Source organism: Cetorhinus maximus, chromosome 2, assembly GCF_964194155.1.
Source record: "Cetorhinus maximus chromosome 2, sCetMax3.hap1.1, whole genome shotgun sequence".
Taxonomy (NCBI): Eukaryota; Metazoa; Chordata; class Chondrichthyes; order Lamniformes; family Cetorhinidae; genus Cetorhinus; species Cetorhinus maximus.
Genome location: NC_135880.1, coordinates 183386145 through 183409925, shown reverse-complemented (window position 1 = coordinate 183409925; position 23781 = coordinate 183386145). Strand labels below are relative to the sequence as shown.

The 23781-nt window shown below is 42.8% G+C and overlaps 1 protein-coding gene across 1 annotated transcript in view; it reads right to left on the bottom strand.

The window, feature by feature from the left end:
* The window catches only part of cntln (centlein, centrosomal protein), a 395750-nt gene that overhangs the window by 150875 nt on the left and 221094 nt on the right, over window positions 1-23781 (bottom strand). Inside the window, exons 16-18 of the mRNA XM_078530355.1 lie at window positions 20118-20659; window positions 19297-19384; window positions 12483-12576 (exon numbers count right to left, since the gene is read on the bottom strand). Coding sequence (XP_078386481.1) covers window positions 12483-12576; window positions 19297-19384; window positions 20118-20659 — 724 coding nt within the window. The remainder of the gene's footprint in view (window positions 1-12482; window positions 12577-19296; window positions 19385-20117; window positions 20660-23781) is intronic.

Here is a 23781-nt window from a genome sequence, read left to right as displayed (position 1 = left end):
TGCAGCTCCATTTACATGTTCGGAGTTGGGCCTCAGAAGCTTTTCTGCCCACTTAAGCAACACAAAAGCATGAAAATGCCACCACATGCTCTAGGACATTTCATCCCTCAGGCACAGACTGCAAATTAATGTGCATTTTAGGGGGCAGCTGAGCAATTGGCCGATTAGGTAAGTTGTAGAATCCCCTTGTGAAAGGTGGTGCAGTCACTGGTGGAGGCGCTCACAGCCCCTTGCAATGTCTTTATTAAGGTTTGGACCAGTATCCCTCATGTTCAAGCTAACAGCGCAGCCTTGCAGTGAGGGTTAGGAGAATGCCTGTGCCTGAGCTGACAGCACAGCATGCAGTCCAGTGGGCGAAGCTGCCGCCAATCGGTCAAGTGGGATGGGGCAGAGGTGGGTGGGGTTTCGGCATTCAATGAGCACACTATACACTGGCCATCCAAGTGGCGGACAGCAACTTCCTGCATGCATGAAGGGGCCTTCAGACTTAACCAATAGAGGTTCTTAGTGCACCCATTGCAACCCACATGTCTCTCTGATCCTGCAGGAGAACATCAGGTTCATGAGGCCTGGTGATTTAGTGGTATGCCTCATGGCTTACAGGAAGCAGAGGAGAACAGTGGAGACACCTGGCTCGGCAAAGGGAGGAGCACCTCCCTCAAGAGGAAGGGGCGACAGGGCCTGCTGAGCATGCAGCTGAAGATCCACATTGAGCTGTCGCTTGTAGGTGCCTTGCTAGACCCAGGATCTAGAGACAGCACCTGTCATTCCTGCAGGTGACTGAGATCAAGTGTCGCCGAAGACTCCATATGTCTAGGGAACTGGTCGGTCACATAAGCCACCTGCTGCAGGACATAGCTTCACGAGGACATGGAGGGTATCCACTGCCAGTGGTCATGAAAGTGAGTGCAGCACTCAATTTTTAACGCCAGGGCTCCATAGGTGACCTGTGTGTGATCTCGCAAGCCTCCACGCACAACTGTATCCAGGAGGTCATGGTTGCCATCTTCGTGAAGGCACAGACCTTTGTGCATTTCACCCAGAATCAGGAAAGCCAGGAAGCAACAGCGCTGGGATTTGAGCAGATCTCAGGTTTTCCAGAGGTGCAGGGTGCCATCAACTGCACTCACGTGGCACATAGATCTCCGTGGAAGCTACGTCAACTGCAAAGGTTCCACTTGTTGAACGGTTAACTGGTGTGCAACCATTGCAAACACATCCTACAGGTCTACGTATGATTCCCAAGGAGCCTCCACAACTCCTACATCCTCAGCAGGTCTCAGGACCGGCACACATCCTCCAATGAGGGTGTCGAAGGGGGTGACGGTGATGAGGTCCTTGAAGGCGAGGATGTCGGCGATGAGGCCATCACACTGGCCAGACGAGGCAGGCACGCTCGGGAGGCCCTCATAGCCGCAAGATTCATGGAGGATGATGATGAGATGCAGCAAGGACAGTCCTGACATCCTCACCTTGCATCTGTGAACATTTGACTCCTGTGTGGCTGATGGCAGTGCACATACCCTCAGTGCTCAGGCTCATGTCAGTGAGACGCAGTGGAGGCCCTAATAGTCGCTAGATTCCAGGAGGATGATGATAACATGCAGTGAGGATGCTCCATAGATCACCATATTGCCTCCGTGAATGGCTGACTCCTGCGGCTGAGGGCAGCTCGCTTGCGCTTTGCGATCAGGGTCATATCATGGAGACACAGCCGTGAAACTTTAAATGCACCTGATCCTTTGTCCGCCTTCAGCACCTGAGCTGGGGTCACAGGAAGAGGGGATATTGGTGGGCCGAACACTCCCGGAGTCACCTGGGTGGATGGGCCCTGGGACGTGCACCTGCTGATCCTCCTCCTTATGGGTGCCCGAGTTCCCCAGGCTGACTCCTTGATGAGCAGAGGTAGCTGGAGTGAGATCAAACTGCCCCACACCCCTCTCGTGTTGTCACTGTTGGAAGCCAACTAAGGTATCAGCGATGGATTTCAGCCTATGCAGCAGTGCAGGAGCGACGTCCTGGATCAATATCTCCATGGCAACCGCCATCCTACCAGTGTGGACATTGGCGCGTTGGCATGCCGGCACTATCACCTCAGGCTGAAGGTGGATGGACTTCTTCATCGTGCCTTGCAATCTGAGGAGTGCAGCGGACATCCCTTCCTGATGTTCCTGAGCTTGCCTTTGCAGCTCCAGCAACTGAGGTACAAACGAACCCAGAGGCTCCTCATCTGACTCGGACTCACCAAATTTCTGGCCTCCAGCAGTCCTCTGAGTGCCAGACACTGGGAAGTCCCTGCCGCCACCTGCTGTAGATCAGACAGTGTGATGTGCTCACCAGATTGCGATCCCGAGGTTACTTTAGATCTAGGTCCCACTGAGGCGTGTGTCTCTGCATTGGTGGAGGGTGTGAGTGAGCGCTGTGACAGGTCTTCAATTAGGGTGTCATCAGATTCTTCTTCTCAGGTGTCTTCAGGGCTTGAGTCGAGGACCTGGATCGTGAACCCCTCGGCTGCTTCCCAGAGTGCCTGCGAAAGCAAGGGGAGATAATTAGTGCATGGCAGGGGGCTGTGGAACAAGGGAACTCAATCACAGCATAGTTGTCTGATGGATGTTGCACTGCTGGATCCTCACTTGGTTGAGAAGCGCCGACCTGTCTGTGAGCACAGGGCTGGTCCAGATCATCGCCGATCAGCTGGAGGGCTCCGTTTTCAAAGTCTTGTGAGGATCTTTATGTCAGGCATTTCTCCGCCAGTCTGCGATCTCTGCCTCTTGTCGTGTGCCAGCTTATCCTGCTTGAATACAGATTGAGAGAGTGTTAGCAGAATGCCTACCAGGCCAGATGATAAGTATGCCTGGCTGGTGTGGGCGGCAAGTGGTGCCATGGACAGGATGATGGCACGATCGCAGGGCAGATGAGAGTGCCTGTGAGAGAGTGAATGGTGATGTCCCTTGAACTGTGATGGGTTTGTGAGTGTCGGAGTTGAGAGTGATGAGCAGAGTGACTTACCCTGGTGGAACGGAGGAGATCATTCATTGTCTTTCAGCACTGGGTGGCTGTCCTCTTTTGCAGGCCATTGGCGCTGACCACCGCTGCCACCCTCATTCCCTCAACACCCACCCCCCGCCCCCACCACCGCCCATACTGGGTTGGTGACTTTGTTTGCTGGTCTTCACCCAGAGTGGGGGTAGAGGACTTTGCGGCGGGCTTCCACAGCATCCAGTAGGCACTCGAGGGAGGTGTCACTAAATTTGGGGGCAGCATGTTTCCTCCCTTTGGCGGCCATGACTTTGCAGCAGCTTAAGTGTAACAAGAGAGTGAGCGCTGTGCAGGGGCCCCCTTTAAATATGGCCTCGGATTACTGAAGGCCTGAGGTGACGGTGGGGTGGGTGAATCAGAGGCTGCCCCACCAGCGGCCGGCATGTTTCCTGGGAATGCATCATTAATGAGGCGGGACGCGCCAGGAATGAGATGATACGCCGTGAAAACTCACCTTTGCAGCTGGCAGGTAAAACGCCCTTTTTCCCGCCCACTATCACACTTTGTGCAAATCTGGGACGATTCTGCCCTCAGATTCTACTAATCCAAATGTATTTATTCTAGGATACTACTTGCTTTTATAAAACTGCCTTGCCATCAGGACAGGGAAAGCTTGGTTAGTAGCTTTCACTGAACTATTTAAAATGCAATGTAATAAAGCCTATGCTGGTACCAGGGTGTTAAAGGAGTAGACTACTGGTTTCCTTGAACAAAGGTACAGGTGCAAGGACTAATTAGAGGGAGTGCTACAGTAGTGTCTCCAAATATTATTCCACAACTTAGCCCTACAGATTAGCTATATCTTCGAGAAGCCAAGAGAAGACAGGCAGCAATGACGAGTGATAGAAAAGAATCCTGACCCAAGTGTCAAGAGGACTGATCTTCCCAAAGAACAGGACAATCAACAATTGTGTTAAATCAGGTTGTAATAGATAATGTGTTCACTGAGTGCATGAAACATCCACAGTGGAAGAGTTACTGCAGATGTCGAATATAAGATGACCTCTGAAGCCTGAAAAATTCTTCCAAAAATGGGGAGTGCAACTTATATGTTGAGTATAAAATGTGAACTGCCAGTGTTGGTGTCGGTGGTCATCATTTTGAAATGTAAAAAACATGACACCAGTAATTTAAATTAAATCAATGTGACATGTTTTATTGAACGAATTAATTCTACAAGGGCTACTTCTTCAGGGCAGATTCCTTCTTATTCCACTCTCGCACCAGTTTTTTCCGCTAACGCTGAATTCCCTCGCTGCAGCACGGTTATTTGATGAGCTAGCAAATGCAATGACTTTTGGCTTGAAACGAGCTTCGTATTTCAATTTTTGTGCTGGAAGACACATTTCTGTTCATCACTCGCCACGTAGGGTCAGCTTCGTTGGCGTGTCTTAAACTCCTGCACATCTTCTCCGCAACATGGTCTGTATCATCTGCTTGATCCCATCCGCCGATTTAACGTGTGTAAAACACACATCTCTGAGGTGAAAAATTGAGGCCGACTCAAAATGTAAGTGTAGTATTTCTTAGCAGAAAAGGGAAAGTCGATTTAAATGCCAAGTATAGGGCTAAACTTGAATGTTGGCGCCGATAAAATGGGGTCATCTTATGTGTAGGCTCAACTTATGCGCTGTGATCTACGGAATCTATACCAATATCCTGGCCAAATAAAGTCTCACCATCCTATCACACTGCCTCATATCAGGAATCATAAATGCAACTGCACTCAGCTACTCTAATCTGCACTATTGAAAAATGCTTCTCAGGACAGGCAGAGTATTAGTAATCCCACATTTTATTTACACTAAATATGTGGTGTAGTGTGTTCAATCTCAGCGTCACTGTAATGTCATATGGGGTGCTTCTTCTACTACCCACAAGTTCCCCAGTGGCAGCAGGGAATGTAGTAAATGTTCATACATGGATAATGACCAACTGGAGGAGGCACTGGCATCCGTGGAAACATAGTCCCAACAATCAACAGGGAATCAATGACCAGGAGATAAAAATGGAAAAGGGACTGAAAAATCAACACCCTAAAAGCTCAGTGATTAAAAACACATAAAAATACTACCCAAACATCTTCATCAAAGGTCTTCCTTACATCGTAAGATCAGAAGTGGGGATGTTCGCTGATAATTACACAATGTTCAGCACCATTCACGATTCCTCAGATATAAAGCAGTCAATGTCCAAATGCACCAAGACCTGGACAATATCCAGGCTTGGGCTGACAAGTGGCAACTAACATTCATGCCACACAAGTGCCAGGCAATGACCATCTCCAACAAGAGAGAATCTAACCATTGCCCCTTGACATTCAATGGCATTACCATCACTGAATCCCCCACTATCAACATCCTGGGGGTTATCATTGACCAGAAACTGAGCTGGACTAGCCATATAAATACTGTAGCTACAAGAGCAGATCAGAAGCTTGGAATCCTGCGGTGAGTAACTCACCTCCTGACTCCCCAAAGCCTATTCACCATCTATAAGGTGCAAGTCAGGGGTGTGATGGAATACTCACCACTTGCTTGGATGGATGCAGCTCCAACAACACTTAAGAAGCTTGACGCCATCCAGGACAAAGCAACCCAATTGATTGACACCCCTTCCATAAATAATCCCTTCTTCCACTGATGCACAGTAGCAGCAGTGTGTACCATCTACAAGATGCACTGCAGGAACTCAACAAGGTTCCTTTGATAGCACCTTCCAAATCTATGGCCGCTACCATCCAGAAGGACAGGGCAGCAGATAGATGGGAACACCACCATCTGGAAATTCTCCTCCAAGTCACTCACCATCCTGACTTGGAAATATATCGCCATTCCTTCACTGTTACTGAGTCAAAACCCTGGAACCCTCTCCCTAACAGCACTGTGGGTGTAGACAGCTCACCACCGCCTTCTCAAGGGTAATTCGGGACGGGCAATAAATGCTGGCTTAGCCAGCAACACCCACGTCCCACGAATAAATAAATAAAAACCAATCTGACAAAAGCAATTTACAATTTCACAATATGCAGTCATAATACTCGAACTTTTTCTCATTAAGTATCTGTCTTTTGGCCCTTGTTTTCTAGCCTAATTTGAAGTAATGCTTAGAGTTTATCAACGTCTATCATCTGCTATTTTCCATACCTCAATAAGGACTTTTCATTAACCTTCTTCTTTAAAAAATGTTCCAATTTCTATAATATTTTCTTTACAATTGGGATCAATGCTGTTCATCCTCTATGCAATTTCCAAAGTTTGTTCATATATTTCAATAGTGTGGTAACCAGATGTGAACACAATAGCCCAAATGTGAACTGACTAGTATATTGTAGAACAAAAACAGAAACAGAAATACCTGGAAAAACTCAGCAGGTCTCAGCATGAGGACTCGAAACGTCAACTGTGCTCTCCTCCGCCGATGCTGCCAGACCTGCTGAGTTTTTCCAGGTATTTCTGTTTTTGTTTTGGATTTCCAGCATCCGCAGTTTTTTGCTTTTATCTCAGTATATTGTAGAATCCTGTTTAACCTCTGTCAGCTTTACTGTTCTAGATGTAAATACTGTACCAACATTCTATTCATTTCTCAATTGCATCTCCACTTTTTCCAGAGACTAATTAATCTATCACTCAAAAGTCTCTTTGTAACTCTCCCTACACCCACTGCATATTAAAGTACATTTCTTTAGTCTAATGTATGCAAAATATCACATTTTTGAGGGTAACATTCCACCCGCTCTTTGTCAGTCCAACTGCACAGAGTGCATATATTGTGTATATTTGAATCCTGGCAGTGTGTTATGTTGTGCTTGTATTTCTATATATTCTGTAAATTGTTTAGATTTTTCTATACACACATCGGTAATAAGCTCAAATTCACTAATTGGACACATCATCTTCTCAAAACAATATTTAAGCTTTGGTATTTAAATGCATTGTAATATGATTCAACCCAAGCTAGTGTTTCTGTTGTTTATAAATATGTAGAGTATGCACCACAGAAAGGTAATCTACCTTGTAGGGTTGTCTCTCCTCCACACTCACCCCCCTCTCCCCCACATCTCCTCCACCATCCCCCACCACCAAAGGTAAATTCTCCACACACTGCTGGAGGAGCCAAGATTTTTTTAAATGGGAAAAAAGGCAAAATCTCCTTTGATGTTTTGTGGCATTGTGTCAGAGGTGTCTCTGTGTGACCCAGCCTGGGTCAGCACAGTATACAGGTACGAACTCTGCCTCGGTGCATCATTTTATTTTTGCCTTAAGCCATTTACTGAGACATCAATTATTTACACTGAGTACAAGGCCAGAAGGATTGGCCAGGTGGGAGCTTGGCGTATGGAGAATGCTGCTTAAAGAAAGGTAGGCAATCTTTTTATTCTGCAATCGATTCTCTGCACACCACTGAGATAATCATACAGTAATCATAAAGAGGAGGAAGAAGTTTGTTGTGGGGATAAAGGTGCCAAGGCAGATGAAGTGTTTTCTGTGGTTGCTGTTAAAACAACATATACAGAGGTTGTAGATTACTCTTTGCAATTACTTTGCGCATCTAAAAAAAACCCAATTCTTGGATGCCCAGGCAAAAGGCCTTGCAATGGCCCTTCACTGATTAATCCTTTCATGTATCTGCAGTAATATGGTAAGCAATATACTATACAAATCAGCAAGCCATCTGACCAATGTTATGTGACCAACAAGCCTGTCCAAACAACTGCTCAGGTTGGTGGAAGGATTTTTTACTTTCTAGGCAAAAGATTAGAACTTTATGGGAGGCCAGTGATAGCATTTTTCTCAATGTGATTAATGAAGGGAGGATTAAAAATTAGGACCATTGTTTCATGATAAGTAAATACAGTGGGCAGAAAACCTGTACGTATCCTAAAGATTGCATCATCAGAGTGCCCAATTAGGCAAGGCAGACCTACCAATGCCTCAATCTTACTATTACACTAACAGTACAATTTTCCAAACAAAACTTCAATCACGGGTTCCAAGAGTTTTGAACTCAGGATATACCAATTTTAAACCTTCATCGGTCTTGATGCTTTATTCTGCTTGTGCCTTAAGCCATTTTCTGAAAGGAACACATCCAATTTATTCATTGCAGTTGATACTTCATAACCAGCCTTTTCTTTTTCTAGATGCTGGCTGACTTTATTATGTTACTTCCAGCAGACTTTTCTTTTGTACATTTCCAGTTTAATCCCTTTTATTTTACTAAAGCTGATTAAGGATCTGAGATGGTTCAATGGGGTTTATTTTCCACACTGTCTTCACAACCTAAATGATGGAATTCTACTCTGAAAAATGAGTAAAAGCAATTGATTTTAAGGATCATATTAAAGGAGGAGAGACGTGACGAGGGGGGAAAGGTTCAGGGAGGGAATTCAAGAGCTTAAAGCCTAGAGGGCAAAAGGCACGACTACTAAAGTTGAGATGAAATAAGTGGGAAACAAGTGGCCACAATTGGAGGAATGCAGAGTGGAAGAAGGATTGCAGAGCCTGAAGACGTTACAGAGATAGGGAGGGGTGAGGCCATGGAATGATTTGAACACAAAAATGTGAATTTTAAAATGGGGGCACCGGTGACCGAGAGGCAATGTAGGTCAGAGGGGTGATGGATGAATGGGACTTGGTGCGAGTTAAAATGCTGGCAGAAGATTTTCAGGTGAGCTTAACTTTATGGAGAACGAAAGATGGGAGGTGAGCCAGAAGACCATTGGAAAGAGAGCGGCAGAACTTTACCACTTTTATTAACCAAGAGGAAAATGTTAACAAATGTTAATATGTTGAAGATTTCAAACACATTGGATTACTAAAGACAGCAACATACTGTCACCAAGAAAAACAATTGGAGAACTTACATAGTGTTGAATATTTAATCAGGGTAAAGAAACAAACAATTATTCCAAGGTAGAGCTCACCATTGTCTGCTCAGTGGAAATAGCAACACAGGAAGAATTCCACCATCATAAAAAAGGCTTGTGTTTATACAGCGCTTTTCATGAGCACCGGGTATCTGACAGCGCTTTACAGCGAATGAAGTATTTTTGAAGCCAATTTGCTGTTGTAATGTAGGAAATCCAGCAGCAAATTTACACACAGCAGGATCCCACAAACAGCAATGTGATAATGACCAGATAATCCATTCTTTGTGATGCTGATTGCAGGATGAATATTGGCCAGGATATCTAGGATAACATCCCTGCTTTTCTTCAAGATGGTGCCTTGGGATCTTTTACAACCACCAAGGCAGGAAGATAGGGTCTCCATTTAACACCTCATCTGAAAGATGGCACCTCTGACAGTGCAGCACTCCCTCAATACTGTATTGGAGAGTCAGCCTTTATTTTTTTGTGTTCAAATCCTGGAGTAGGGCTTGAACTCAGAACCTCATGACTCAGAGGTGAAAGCATTAGCACCTGAGCCACAGCTGTCAGCCACTTCAAGTAAGGTTACCCTTTGTTTATTTTTTATTTGATCATGGGATGAAGGCGTCGCTAGCTAGGCCAGCATTTATTGCTTAAGCCTCATTGGCCTCGACAAGGTGCTGGTGAGATGACTTATTGAACTACTGAATCCATGTGGTGCAGGTTCACCCACAGTGCTGTTAGGAAGGGAGTTCCAGGATTTTGACCCAGCAACAATGAAGGAACGGCGATATATTTCCAAGTCAGGATGGTGTGTGGCTTGGAAGGGAACTTGCAGGTGGTGGTGTTCCCATCTACCTGCTGCCCTTGTCCTTCTAGGTGGTAGAGGTCATAGGTTTGGAAAGTGCCATCGAAGGAGTCTTGACGAGTTGCTGCAGTGCATCGTGTAGATGGTACACACTGCTGCAACTGTGCACCAGTGGTGGAGAGGGTGAATGTGTAAGGTAGTGAATGGAGTGCCAATCAAGCAGGCTGCTTTGTCCTGGATGATGCTGAGCAGCTTGAGTTGTTGAAGCTGCACTCATCCAGACAAGTGGAGAGTATTCCATCACCTACTTGAATTGTGCCTTGTAGATGGTGGACTGGCTTTGTGGAGTCAGCAGTCACTGCAAAATTCTCAGCCTCTGACCTGCTCCTGTAGCCACAGTATTTATATGGTTAGTCCTGTTCAGTTTCTGGTCAATGGTAACCCCCAGGATATTGATAGTGGGGGATTCAGTGATGGTAATGCGACTGAATGTCAAGTGGAGATGGTTAGATTCTCTTGTTGGAAATGGTTGTGCACCAGGTGCCTGGCACTTGTGTGGCATGAACGCACTTATCAGCCCAAGCCTATATGTTGTCCAGGTCTTGCTGCATTTGGACATGGATTGCTTCAACATCTGAGGAATCGCGAATGACACTTAACATTGTGCAATCATCAGTGAACATCCCCACTTCTGACCTTATGATGGAGGGAAGGTTATTGATGAAGCAGCTGAAGGTAGCTGGGCTGAGGACACTCCCTGAGAAAGCCCTGCAGCAATGTCCCTGGATTGTGATGATTGACCTCCAACAACGACAGCCATCTTCATTTGTGCTAGGACTCCAACCAGTGGAGAGTTTTTCCTCTTATTTCCACTGACTTCAGTTTTGCTAGGGTTCCGCGAGTCCACACTACGTCAAATGCTGCCTTCATATCAAGGGGATTCACTCTCACCTCACCCCTTGAGTTCAGCCCTTTTGTCCATCTTTGGATCAAGGCTGGAATGAGGTCAGAAGCTGAGTGGACCTGGCAGAACCCACACTGAGCGTCAGCAAGTAGGTTATTTCTGAGTAAGTGACGCTTGATAGCACTATTGAAAACCTTCCATCACTTTGCTGATGATCAAGAGTAGACTGATGAGGTGGTAATTTGCCAGGTTGGATTTGCCCTTCTTATTGTGTACAGGATATACCTGGGCAATTTTCGACATAGCCGGCTAGATGCCAGTGTTGTAGCTGTACTGGAAAAGTTTGGCTAGGGGCGTAGTTAGTTCTGGTGCACAAGTCTTCAGTACTATTGCCGGAATATTGTCAGGGCCCACAACCTTTGCAGTATCATGTGCCTTCAGCCATTTCTTGATATTACATAGAGTGAACTGAACTGGCTGAAGACTGACATCCGTGATGCTGGGAACCTCTGCAGGAGGCCAAGATGGGTAATCCATTCGGCACTTCTGGCTGAAGAGGGCTACAAACACTTCAGCCTTATCTTTCGCACTGATGTGCTGGGCTATCCCATCATTGAGGATGGGGATACTTGTGGAGCCTCCTCCTCCAGTGAGTTCTTTAATTATCCACCACCATTCACAACTAGATGTGACAGGACTGAAGAACTTATATCTGATCAATTGGTGGGATTGCTTAGCTCTGTCTATCGCTTGCTGCTTATGCTGTTTGGCACACAAGTAGTCCAGTGTTGTAGCTTCTCCAGGTTGATACCTCATTTTTAGGTATGCCTGGTGCTGCTCCTGGCATGCCCTCCTGCACTCTTCATTGAACCAGGGTTGATCCCCTGGCTTGGTGATAATGGTAGAGTGGGGGATATGCTGGGCCATGAGGTTACAGATTGTGGTTGCGTACAATTCTGCTGCTGCTGATGGCCCACAGCGCCTCATGATTGCCCAGTCATGAGTTGCTACATCTGTTGAAATCTATCCCATTTAACACGGTGGTAGTGCCACACAACACGGTGGAGGGTATCCTCAATGTGAAGCTGGGACTTTGACTCCACAAGGATGTGCAATGGTCGCTCCTACCTATACTGTCATGGACAGATGCAACTGCAACAGGTAGATGGGTGAGGATTATGTCAAGTTGGTTTTACCCTCTTGTTGGTTCTCTCACCACCTGCCGCATACCTAGTCTAGCAGCCATGCCCTTTAGGACTCGGCCAGCTCGGTCAGTCTGTTGTGGTGCTACCAAGCCACTCTTGGGGGAGAATTTTACGGTGTCGGGGCCTGAAAATGTGGCAAGCCATTCAAAAATCCGTTGACTTCGGCAAGACAAGATCATCCAGCCGGCAGGAGGGGCCGTAAAATTCCGCTCTTGGTGACGGACATTGAAAATCCTGCACCCAGAGTACATTCTGTGCCCTGGCTCAGTGCTTCCTTGAGCATGGAGGAGTACTGATTTACATACCGAGTTGGGGGAGGGGGGTGGTTTGCTGGCGTCAGTAGGTGGTAATCAGCAGGAGGTTTCCTTGCCCATGTTTGACCTGATGCCATGAGACTTAATGGGGTCCAGAGTCAATGTGGAGGACTCCCAGGTTAACTCCCTCCCGACTGTATACCACTATGCTGCCACTTCTGATTGGTCTGTGTATCTTTCTAGTGAACATAATCTGACTCTACATTGTGTGATGAATGCATTCTCTAGGAGAACATATTCTACAGATACATTTTAATAAAAATATAACCAATTATTTAACCATTTGGACATTTCTAATTTGCAACAGACACCAAAAGTCACAATATTATAAACCAAATACCTTTGGATTGAAACTGTGGCACAACAACCTTTGTTTCAGTTTTCATTGTTCTCAGCCATCGATTTCTTTGTTTTCTCTTTTCTTCAGAACATGCCTAAATAAATGCAAGCAACAAAGAACATGACAGCTCTGAAATATGCACAAACACAGTAGATAGGGTGAACTCCATAATCTTTTGAGATTTGCTAACCATTGGATAATCTCTCCGAAGGAACTTCCATTCCAAGTAGTGCAAAATATCTATTTCAGGCCTTGTAAACTGAGGCTGCCTGATGCAATTCTTCAATCTTTTACTGATATATCTGGCTGGTATCGATGTGAATATTTGTTTTACACTAATTTTTTAATATATTTATTCATGGGATGTGGGCATCACAGGCTAGGCGAGCATTTATTGCCCACCCCTAATTGCCCTTGAGAAGGTGGTGGTGAGCTGCCTCCTTGAACTGCTGCAGTCCATGTGGTGTAGGTACACCCACAGTGCTGCTAGGGAGGGAGTTCCAGGAATTTGACCCACCGACAGTGAAGGAAAGGCGATATATTTCCAAGTCAGGATGGTGAGTGGCTTGGAGCTGGTGCTCCCATCTATCTGCTGCCCTTGTCCTTCTAAATGGTAGTGGTCGTGGGGTTGGAAGGTGCTGTCGAAGGAGCCTTGGTGAGTTCCTGCAGTGCATCTTGTAGATGGTGCACACTGCTGCCACTGCGCACCGGTAGCAGAGGGAGTGAATGTTTATGGATGGGGTGCTAATCAAGCAGGGCTGCTTTGTCCTGGATGGTGTCGAGCTTCATGAGTGTTGTTGGAGCTGCAGTCATCCAGGCAACTGGAGAGTATTCCATCACACTCCTGACTTGTGCCTTGTAGATGGTGGAGAGTCAGAAGGTGAGTTACTCGCTGCAGGATTCCTAGTCCCTGACCTGTTCTTGTAGCCACAGTATTTATATAGCTAGTCCAATTCAGTTTCTGCTCAATGGTAACCCCCCCAGGATGTTGATAGTGGGGGATTCAGCGAAGGTAATGCCATTGAATGTCAACGGGTGATGGTTAGATTCTCTTTTGTTGGAGATGGTCAATGCCTGGCACTTATGTGGTGCAAATGTTTCTTGCCACTTATCAGCCCAAGCCTGGATATTGTCCAAGTCCATATGGACATGGACTGCTTCAGTATCCGAGGAGTCGCGAATGGTGCTGAACGTTGTGCGATCATCAGCAAACATTCCCATTTCTGACCTTATGATGGAAGGAAGGTCATCAGTGAAGCAGCTGAAGATGGTTGGGCCGAGGACACGACCCTGAGGAACTCCTGCAGTGATGCCTGGAACTGAGATGACTGACTTACAAAAACCACAACCATCTTCCTTTGTGCTAGGTATGACTCCAACCAGTGGAGAGTTTTCCCCTTGATTCCCATTGGCTCCAGTTTTGCTAGGGCTCCTTGATACTAAACTCGGTCAAATGTTGCCTTGATATCAAGAGTAGTCACCCTCAGCTCACCTCGGGAGTTCAGCTCTTTTGTCCATGTTTGAAGCAAGGATGTAATGAGGTCAGGATCGGAGTGGCCCTGGCGGAACCCAAACTGTGTGCCAGTGAGCTGGTTATCGCTAAGCAAGTGCTGCTTGAGAACACTATTGCTGACCCCTTCCATCACTTTACTGATGATGGACAGTAAACTAATGGGGCAGTAATTGGCCGGCTTTTGTCCTGCTTTTTGTGCACAGGACATACTCGGGAAATTTTCCACATAACTGGGTAAATGCCAGTGTTGTAGCTGTACTGGAACAGCTTGACTAGTGGCGCGGCAAGTTCTGGAGCACTAGTCTTCAATACTATTGCCGGAATATTTTAAGGGTCCATAGCCTTTGCAGTATCCAGTGCCTTCAGCCGTTTCTTGATGTCATGTGGACTGAATCGAATTGGTTGAAGATTGACATCTGTGATGCTGGGGACCTCCGGAGGAGGCCGAGATGGATCATCCACTCGGCACTTCTGGCTGAAGGTTGTTGCAAATTGCTTTACAACTAAGCAGTTTGCTCTGCCACATCAAAGCACATCCAGAGTGAACTACATGTTCTGGAAGTCATGCATAAACCAGATCTCGTAGCACATACTTTTATATCTTGCAGTGGTGGGATTTGAACTTCCAACATATGGGTTGTTAGTCCAATATCATAATCATTACACCACCCTTTTATGACACTCTATCAAGAGTTGTCATACATTTTGACACAAAAAATCCCTTAGTTTAGAACAATTTTAAGGATTTCCACACCAATAAACTATTTATACAAGTTCTAGATCCAAACTGACAATTCTCAACCAGCCAGTGGAAACAGATTGGGAATTTCTAATTTGCAACATGTTCCAGTGAGTTAAAAAATTTTAAGCAACTAAATTCCTATATATGTAGAAATTTATTTAGCAGTTGCTTTATCTTCAGTGACAGTTTTGAGATGGTTCAATTTTGATATTGAGGACTTCAAATGCACTTGCCTGGAACTTTGTGAATTAATTAGTAATCTTCAGGGGGCTTATGTAGTCAAGTAACAATACATGTACATTAGTTAACCTCTTGTGGCATTACAAGCGAGGAGTTGAGGTCATGTGCAGGTTTTAGGTGAAGCTGGGTTAGATGGTGGGTAATAATTGGGTCAGGAATGCAGATTCAGTTCCCATTTTTAAGTCAAACATTCTGTCAGGAAGTCTGTCTCTTAGTTGCTTCCTTGGAATTTACCCAAGCAGAGAGTAGTGTATCTATGTTTGCTGACAACACAAAGCTAGGTAGAAATGTAAGCTGTGTGGAGGGGTTGCCAATAGAGAAAGGCAGGTTAAGAGAGTGGGCGACAAGATGGCAGATGGAGTATGTGGGGAAGTGTGAGGTTATTTACTTTGATTGTAAGAATAGAAAAGCAGAATTTTTTAAAAAGGCATGAGAACTTATAAATGTTGATGTTTAGAGGGTCTTGGGTGTACATGCACAAGGAAGGCAGTCAGTTAGCACGTAGATACAGCAAGCAATTAGACAGGCAAATGGCATATTGGTCTTTATTGCAAGGGGATTGAAGTACAAGATAAAGAAGTCTCGTTACAATTGTACGGGCTTTGGTGAAACGACACTTGGAATAGTGTGCGCAGTTTTGGTCTCCATATTTAAGGAAGGATATCCTTGCATTTGGGCAGTCTCAGGATAAGGAAACAATCATTTTGGACTGATATGATGAGAAAATTCTTCACTAAAATGGTTGTGAATTGTTGGAACTCTGCCCCAAGGGATTGTGGATGCTCCATCGTCAAATATATTTAAGGTTGAGACAGTCAGATTTTGGCCTCTTGGGGGATATGGGCAGTGGGCGGGAAGTGGAATTGAAACCGAAGATCAGCCATGATCGTACTGAATGACAGAGCAGGCTCGATGAGCTGTATAGTCTACTCTTGCTCCTATTTCTTATGTTCCTATGAACCAATTAACAAAATAGGGATGGGTATATGGCTATTTGAGGCCCAGATGCACAGTTCTGAAATGGTTAGCTTGAAGCAATATATTGGTAGCTTTTACCAACAATTCAATCACATGTCAGCTTTTGATGTAATTTTCTCTTGGCTACCCGAAAGTAGGTATCAAGAACATCTCTGGAGCACTCTGCTTGAATAATAGCAGCAGGGAAAATAACTTGATTTTTCTTTCATTTTAGAATTGTGTTCAAGTTTCTAAGGTCAAGAGTGGGTCAAAATTCCCCTGTGCTCCAAGGGAGCTCAAAACAGTAGCAATATAAATGGTTCCTTTTGGTTGTGTCATCACCTTGATAGCTAAAGAGAATAACAAACCTATTTGGCTTGAAGAATGCATCACTTGGGGAGATTTTTCTCATTCCCAAATGATAGATGACACTATGCCCTTGAACCTGGAAAGAAGTCCTTCAAAATTCAGGAAAAGCCCTTGGTCAAATCTCTCTCCGACTCGGGCATCAATAGCAGTGTTCATCCACTGACTTTCAAATACAACAGGTTACAAATTACAAAAGTGGGTCCTGCCTTAGATAATCTCTCAAATCGAACTGTGCTGTGCCTCCTGTAAGGGATCTGTTTAGCTGCACCGCCATAATCTAAAAACAGGACAGCATAACTCAGGCATGTAACAATTGGACCCTCAAGAGACCCTCTCTTGAGCCCGTACCTATGCTTTTTACGCTCTTATGCTTTTTATGTGCGTTTCGTCAATCTTTTCCAAGTGTTTTATGGAAACTCTTGGCAAGATGAGACCAGGTAGAATTAGTAAAGCAGACAGCAAGTGAACTACAGAGTAACGGATACTGTATTCACTTAATTTTATCAATCCAACTTGTCTTCACATAATAATAGAAAATGATGAACACATGATGCCTCCCCAGGCTACGGGCCATTTTGCACAATTTAAACAAAATAACTTCTAACTATCCTCTTGCATTAGAGCTGAGTCTGTCAAAAGCTTATTCTAGTTATATGTTTATAAACCAGACTCTAAGTTTCAGCCCCTATTTCTATCTCTCTGCATTCAGCACCAATGGGGAGAGTCTATGCCAGACAATCCCTGTTGAGCAAATGGGGCCAGGGGCTTCCCAAAACAATGGGTGTGATGCCTTTTTGGATAATCAAACAGGCTGAAAAAAATGTTCGCTGTCTTTATCTTTAAGGAAACAACTCCAACGTCGAGCTTATTACCATTGTATCCACCTTTTATCAGTGTTCTTTTCTAAAATTGGGTAAATACGTTTTGCTTTAACAAATAATTACAACGTTTAAATGACTCTTTTTCAAATCTTTTCTGTGACAAGATGGTCAAAAATCCCAAAACACGGCATGGCGCCTCTCCAGCATTGAATACAATAGTGTCCTAGAGACACAAGCTCCCCCTGTGTAATTTAGCTGTTGTGACTGGGTTACTCCATTGTATGAAAGATGCTTTTTATGTGTATTAGTTATTATCTGAGAAAGCACCTTGATCTGAAGTGCAATACATCTTGGATGTCATTTAAAATGATGCCCTGTTTCTATGATATATGTATGTTTAATCTGTTGAGTAACACACAGTGTGGCTCAATGTCACGTGTATTTACTCAACACCTACCACCGTTAAATAACCAAAGAAGTAATGCTGTCACACCAATCAAAAATAATTTGCATACTTTTCATCTTATCATTAACACCTTGAGAATATAAATATTGAAAACACATCTTTCCAGTTTATTTTCTTTAGCTCCATTCCTCACCCCTTTAAAATTATTTTTCCCAATCTATGTCTCTGTCTTGTTTATGTCCTTCTCAATCTTTAGATGAAGCCTTATTATGTCATGATCACTGTTGCCTAGATGTTCCCATTACACTTACTTCTCTGATCTGTTTTGGTTCGTTTCTCATTACTAGTTCAAACAGGACTCCCTCTCGTTGGACTTTTTACATACTGTGAAAGGAAGGAGCCTGTAAAACCTACATTCCTTCTACCCCTCAAGCTACCTCTTCTTGCAAGTTTATTTGGAGGTAGTTAGAACTAGAACTAGGGGTCACTGTTTAAAAATAAGGGGTCGCCCATTTAAAAGGAAGATAAGGCGAAATTTTTTCACTCAGAGGGTCGTGAGTATTTGGAACTCTCTTCCTCAAAAGGTGGTGGAAGCAGAGTCTTTGAATATTTTTAAGGCAGAGGTGGATAGATTCTTAGTAAGCAAGGGGGTGATAGGTTACTGGGGGAAGGTGAGATGCAGGTTTCAGGTTACTATCAGACCAGCCATGATTTTTTTTAAATGGCGGAGCAGACTCGAGGGGCTGAATGCCTACTCCTGCTCCTTGTTCGTATGTAGTTAAAATCCCCCTTATTATTCTATGTCCTTTTGTTATTTGACAAACTTGCTTACATATATTTTCTTCCTACTCCTTTCTACTATTATGTGGTTTTCATTTACTCTATTAGCATGACTGATTAGGGAACACTTGCTCTAACTCAAAATTTAAAAAAAGGTCAAATGGCCAAGATAAAGAATTAAAGATGAACAAATAATGAAGCCCCTATGGAGTGCAAGAAAATTAGACTGTTGTGATTTGGACAGTAAACCTCCAATTTTATGGTCAACATTCATGGCAAATGCTGTATGAGGAGCAAATAATTTCAGAAATAAAAGTTAATAATCCAAGTTATTGGATTATCATATTCTCAAAAACAACAGGTCATGTATTTCACATTAACCTGAGCATTCAGCAGTACTTGTGCCAAAACTAATCATACTGCCCATTAATTACCAAGTGCAGAACCACTGTACCATTATAATGGTAGCCATCTATCTATCATAACCAGGATTACTAAATTTACAGCATAAAAACAGGTTGACTACATTATTGTCTTAGCTAAAATATTCAATGAGAAAGACTCAGAATACTAAACATTATGGACTTTAATGGATCATAAGCTAATTCTCCAATTTGCATTCATAGATATATGGCCACAGATTATTCAAAACAATTAGAAGTTTACAAATAAATTCCATTTATCATTAATATCCTGATTTCCAAACAGACCTTTTTGAGCTATAAAAATGTCTATTTACACTATTTATTTCAAGTATATTGCTTTAAGACATCTTGGAATTTACTAGAAGGCTCATATACGCAAGAGAAAAATTATTTTTTGTTCATTTCTCTAAAGTGTACTCTGCAAAACATATTACTGAGTTTACTCCAAATACCACCTACAGATTTAAGAGGTTGTCCCTTTAGGGGCTTTAGTCAAATTTTAACATTGATTGCTGACTGTAAAATCAGCTTTTTGTCTCCGTTGAAATATTTCCTACTTACCATACTTCTTGTTGCTGGTGGAATCCTTTGCTGAGCAGTCTTCACTATCAATTCTCCCAAACTCTCAGCAGCAGTCTCCTCGGAGTCACTAGGATAAAAATACAGTGGGAAAGTGTGTTTTTATTGAAAGAACAAAGCTCAACAACAGTCAGGAGTTTCAATCTTAATGCAGAAAAGTACAACTGTAAATACCCCCTGAATGAAAATTAATAACAAAACACCTCATTTTCAGCTATCATTCAATTAACATTAGTTCAATGACTGTGCATAAAACATACATGAAATAATTAGTGTGGATGGTTCTTAATTTAAAGGATGTTAAACAGCTTGTAAGCATCTGGTAGCAAGCTAAAATAGGTCATTCAAAATTTATCTAACTAAATTAAGAGGAAAAAAATTGGTTTCTCCTCCTGGATCGACATGTCACAAGATAACTAAACTGACTTAAGCAGGGTTGCCTGGGAATCCTTAGCTGTCAGTGGTGAATATGCAAAGGGCCAGCAAATTAAATCAACCTGCCAAACTGTCAATTTCAAGCCTCATGACTGCACGAAAATGGCATCACTGAAAGAAATCATGCATTGCCTTATTCTGGATTTCCTGGCATTAATTCAAAACTTCATGCAGTTGGAGCTAATTTCACATGCAAATTTCAGTCAATAAGCTTGAAGCAAGACATCCCATGACTATTCAAAAATCTGACAGGATTATTTCTTCCCCTGAATATGAAATCGACAGTATATGAAATCCAATCTCCATTTGCTTACAGTTTGCATATCCACACTGTCCCATCTGCAGGTCCAAGTTAATGAGAACTGTACCTGGCTCCAGTTATATCTTCCCACCCATCCTTATTGAAGTGCTCAAAGACTCTGCTCATCTCCTTGATGGATCTGTTGAGAAAACGCTGGTACCGTTTGAGGGAATTGTTTTTTCTTCTTTTTGCCCTGGGGTTGTAGCCCACTGTTTTACATGCACAGTTGCCATCACCTGCTCCCTCTGCAGTTCTGGTTTTGGTGGCAACAGTCTTAGACTCAAGTGCTTCCTGCAGCTCGTGTATTTTCTGTAATAACTCCTCATTTTCATTTCTCAGCTTTATTCTGTCTGTTATTTGCCTCTGTAGAGAGGCAGCTTCTGTTTTCAATTCTTCTATCATTGCAGCTAGCTCATTTTTCTCTCTCATAATTTGTTGATTTGCCTTCATCAGTTCGCCTATTTCGATAACTTGGTTGTCAAATTCAGTTTGAAGATTGCTGTAGGCAGTTTTCAATGAAGCTTTGGCTTGGGTCAACTCTTTGCTTGTTTCTTTCAGGTCTTTGGCTTCCCTCTGGATAGTTTTTAACTTCTTTTCCAAATGGCTGATCTGAAACAGGAAACCAATTACTTTAAGATTAGCTTGAAACATAAGGAAGCTTCTCCCCCACTATTTTGAGCACAGCCTCATAGTCATATGGCCCACAAAGTCCCAGCCCTAGTTCCTGACTGTGCTGAGTTGACTGATTTCATCAAGGGAGGCAGAAGGGCTGGTGAAACTAATGTCGGCGTCTCTAGGCCAGGGAAAAGAAAAGAAAATAGTCACTGCTGCAAGTCACAGGATTCCCTCATTTTGGCTATTGGCAGCCATTGGGAAAGTAACACACTGATTGATTGTATTTAAGAGGGTGTTAGTAACTTGCTTAAAGCAGCAGTGCATCACAGATTGGGAGATGCTTGGGAAATATCTCCTGTAGCCACCTGAATGGAGCCTGAGATGAGAAAGATTCAAAGCAGTTGCAAAGCCTGGTTCTCTAGTCCAGCAGGCAGAGGCCCCTGCTCCAAGAAGCTACACCAATCTGTAACAGAAGCAATCTCCAAGTTCTGAAATGACATGACAAAGTAGTAATCAGAAAAGCACTGAGATTCTATTAATCCAAATGATTGCAGGCAAGTTCCATTGTAAATACTGCTCCAGCCATGTCAGTCACTTTCTAAGGCCAATCCTGCAAGGGATTACTGGGCAGATTGGATGCTATTCACGAATTTCTTCCTGCCCAGTTAAAATAGTGTTAGGGCTTCAGTGGCATCATGGGTCCCAGATTTAAATATATTAATTAGTTTGTAAAAATTATGAATCCAGAATTGGAATGGGACAGATGGGTTCCCCAATTTTAACCACTCACCTGCCTTGTTCCTGCTAGGTGGGTAGGGTTAAAATCAGGGCTACATTTTCACTTACATGTATATACTACAAATAAATAAATTTGGTGTTTTAATAACTTCATTGTTACAATGGGCAGCATGTGCACTGGACACAATCCCCTGGCTAATTAAGTGACGGAACACAAATTTAACTTCTCACTCTATTATGTGCCCAATCTTTGCTGTGCAACTGTGGGAGATGCTTAGTCGACACCAAAAGGCATGGAGAACTTGAAAATAACTGTCAAGGATAATATCACTGCTATGCAATAACTAAAAACTGGTCTGGTGGAGCCCTGAAAACGCAGTAAAAGGTGTGTAAATGACAGGAAGGAAGGACAGTCAGTGCAACAAACCCTCAAATAAACAAATCAATAGGAGGGTGGCATTTTCGGGACATCAATGGGATTGTCTATTTCTATGAAAGTTTTCGAAAATTATTTCATAAATTATGACACTTTGATTTATTACAGGAGCTTATAATATAAAAAATAAGAATCTACAACCCAACAAATTTAACCCAAAATGGACTGAAAGAGCCATGCGGTCTTAAATAGATCTGAATTTTCATCAACCTTGTATGAAAGGAAAATCATAACATCTCTTACGTTGGAACATTTTAACAGCTAATCAGCCAAAATCTCATTTTTAAATTGAATTTCCTGAAAGGCAATGCAGTAAAATCTTGCAAGTATATAACATGTTCAAAAATTCTTCGTTGTAGGCTCCATACAGAATTAAATTTAAGCACTTTAAAAATGAAGAATATATTCTGACTGATCCCTCATCTTAAATGACTTGAACAAGAAAGGCTATAGTCTGTAATACTACTCACTGCTGCTGTCAACTTTTAACAGCCTATTACACTAAAGAATACAAAGAAAAAGGAGCTAATACATTTCAAGCCCTAGTCTATTAGACATTTCCATGTGACATGGAAGCTCAGCAATATAATACATCCAATATTAATGTCTGACCGTACAATTCAGCACTGTCAGTTTTGGACAACTGTACATTTTATCATATTATTGTCTCTTTTTAAGACAAGTTAGACATACATACAAAATGCCTACAAGGTTCTTACCCGAGGCAATTTTCTCTGTCTTTTTCAGTTTTATTTGACCCCTGGAAGTAAAACATGCAACCTCTCTAAAAATTACAGTTGTTCTCCTATATTGGAGATGATGAAATGAAATAATTCCTCTGACATCCCTGGACTGTAGTACACAAATTATTTCAATTACATATTCCTCCTAAAGACAAATGAATATGAGCATTTCCTGTGCTGTACATTATTATATTTAACATGATGTTTGTCATTCTGTAATAATGCGATGACAGCTTTCATTACCTGACCATATGGCACTTGTTACAACGACACACAACAGTATTATCTCCTCTAAATCACTCCCTACAAGTTAATACACAATTCACAAAATACCAGCAATAGCTCTCAGTCCTCTACACAAATATCACCAGCATCTTTAGGGTACATTTGGAAATCATGTTGTTAATTCTGGAAAAACAGAGTGCAAAATAAATATAACCGTTCTCCGATATTAACACAGATTCTGCAAAAAGAAACCTTTGGATTACCTTGGTACTCATATAGCTAGTCACAAGGATGCTTAATACATAAGAATTGAATCTTAAAGCTGCTCCGCATATGTAGCACGTACACCCAGTTTTAAAATCAGTTAAACAGTTCATTGGCAGAAAATCACATTAATGTTTATAAATGGATTTTAATTTTCCAATTCAAGACTGTAAATACACTCTGTATGAATATGAAACAATCTTGCAACACATGTTCCTGGTTCCATGGTTCAGAATGTGAAAGATGATCCCAAAATCCATGATACTAAAACTAGGTAAATGCAAATGTACTTGTAAAATGCTAACTGTGAATTAAACATAATAAAGATTGTAGGGCAGATTTTCAACTTGCTGCACAGGTGTAAACCTTGCAAAGCAGCTCAGCCGACCAAACAGAAACCATCCAATTTTCATTTCCATCTATCCCCATGTCTCAAAAACAATATGCATTATACAAACAATTTGTGATAACTGAACTATTCAAACTGTCTTTTTAAAGTGACTGTTGATAAATGCAACATCCTTTATTTCTTACTTTGATCTAATCGACAGTCCTCTTTTACAAATTAGACTTTTCTCAAAGATAAGGCAACATTTTAATCAATTTTTTAAAATTCCATTTAAAATCATCCTGAATACAGGATTCCCCAACTTACTCCAAAATAATAGCACACACTATAAAACAGTCCCATTCAACATGTTTAATTGACT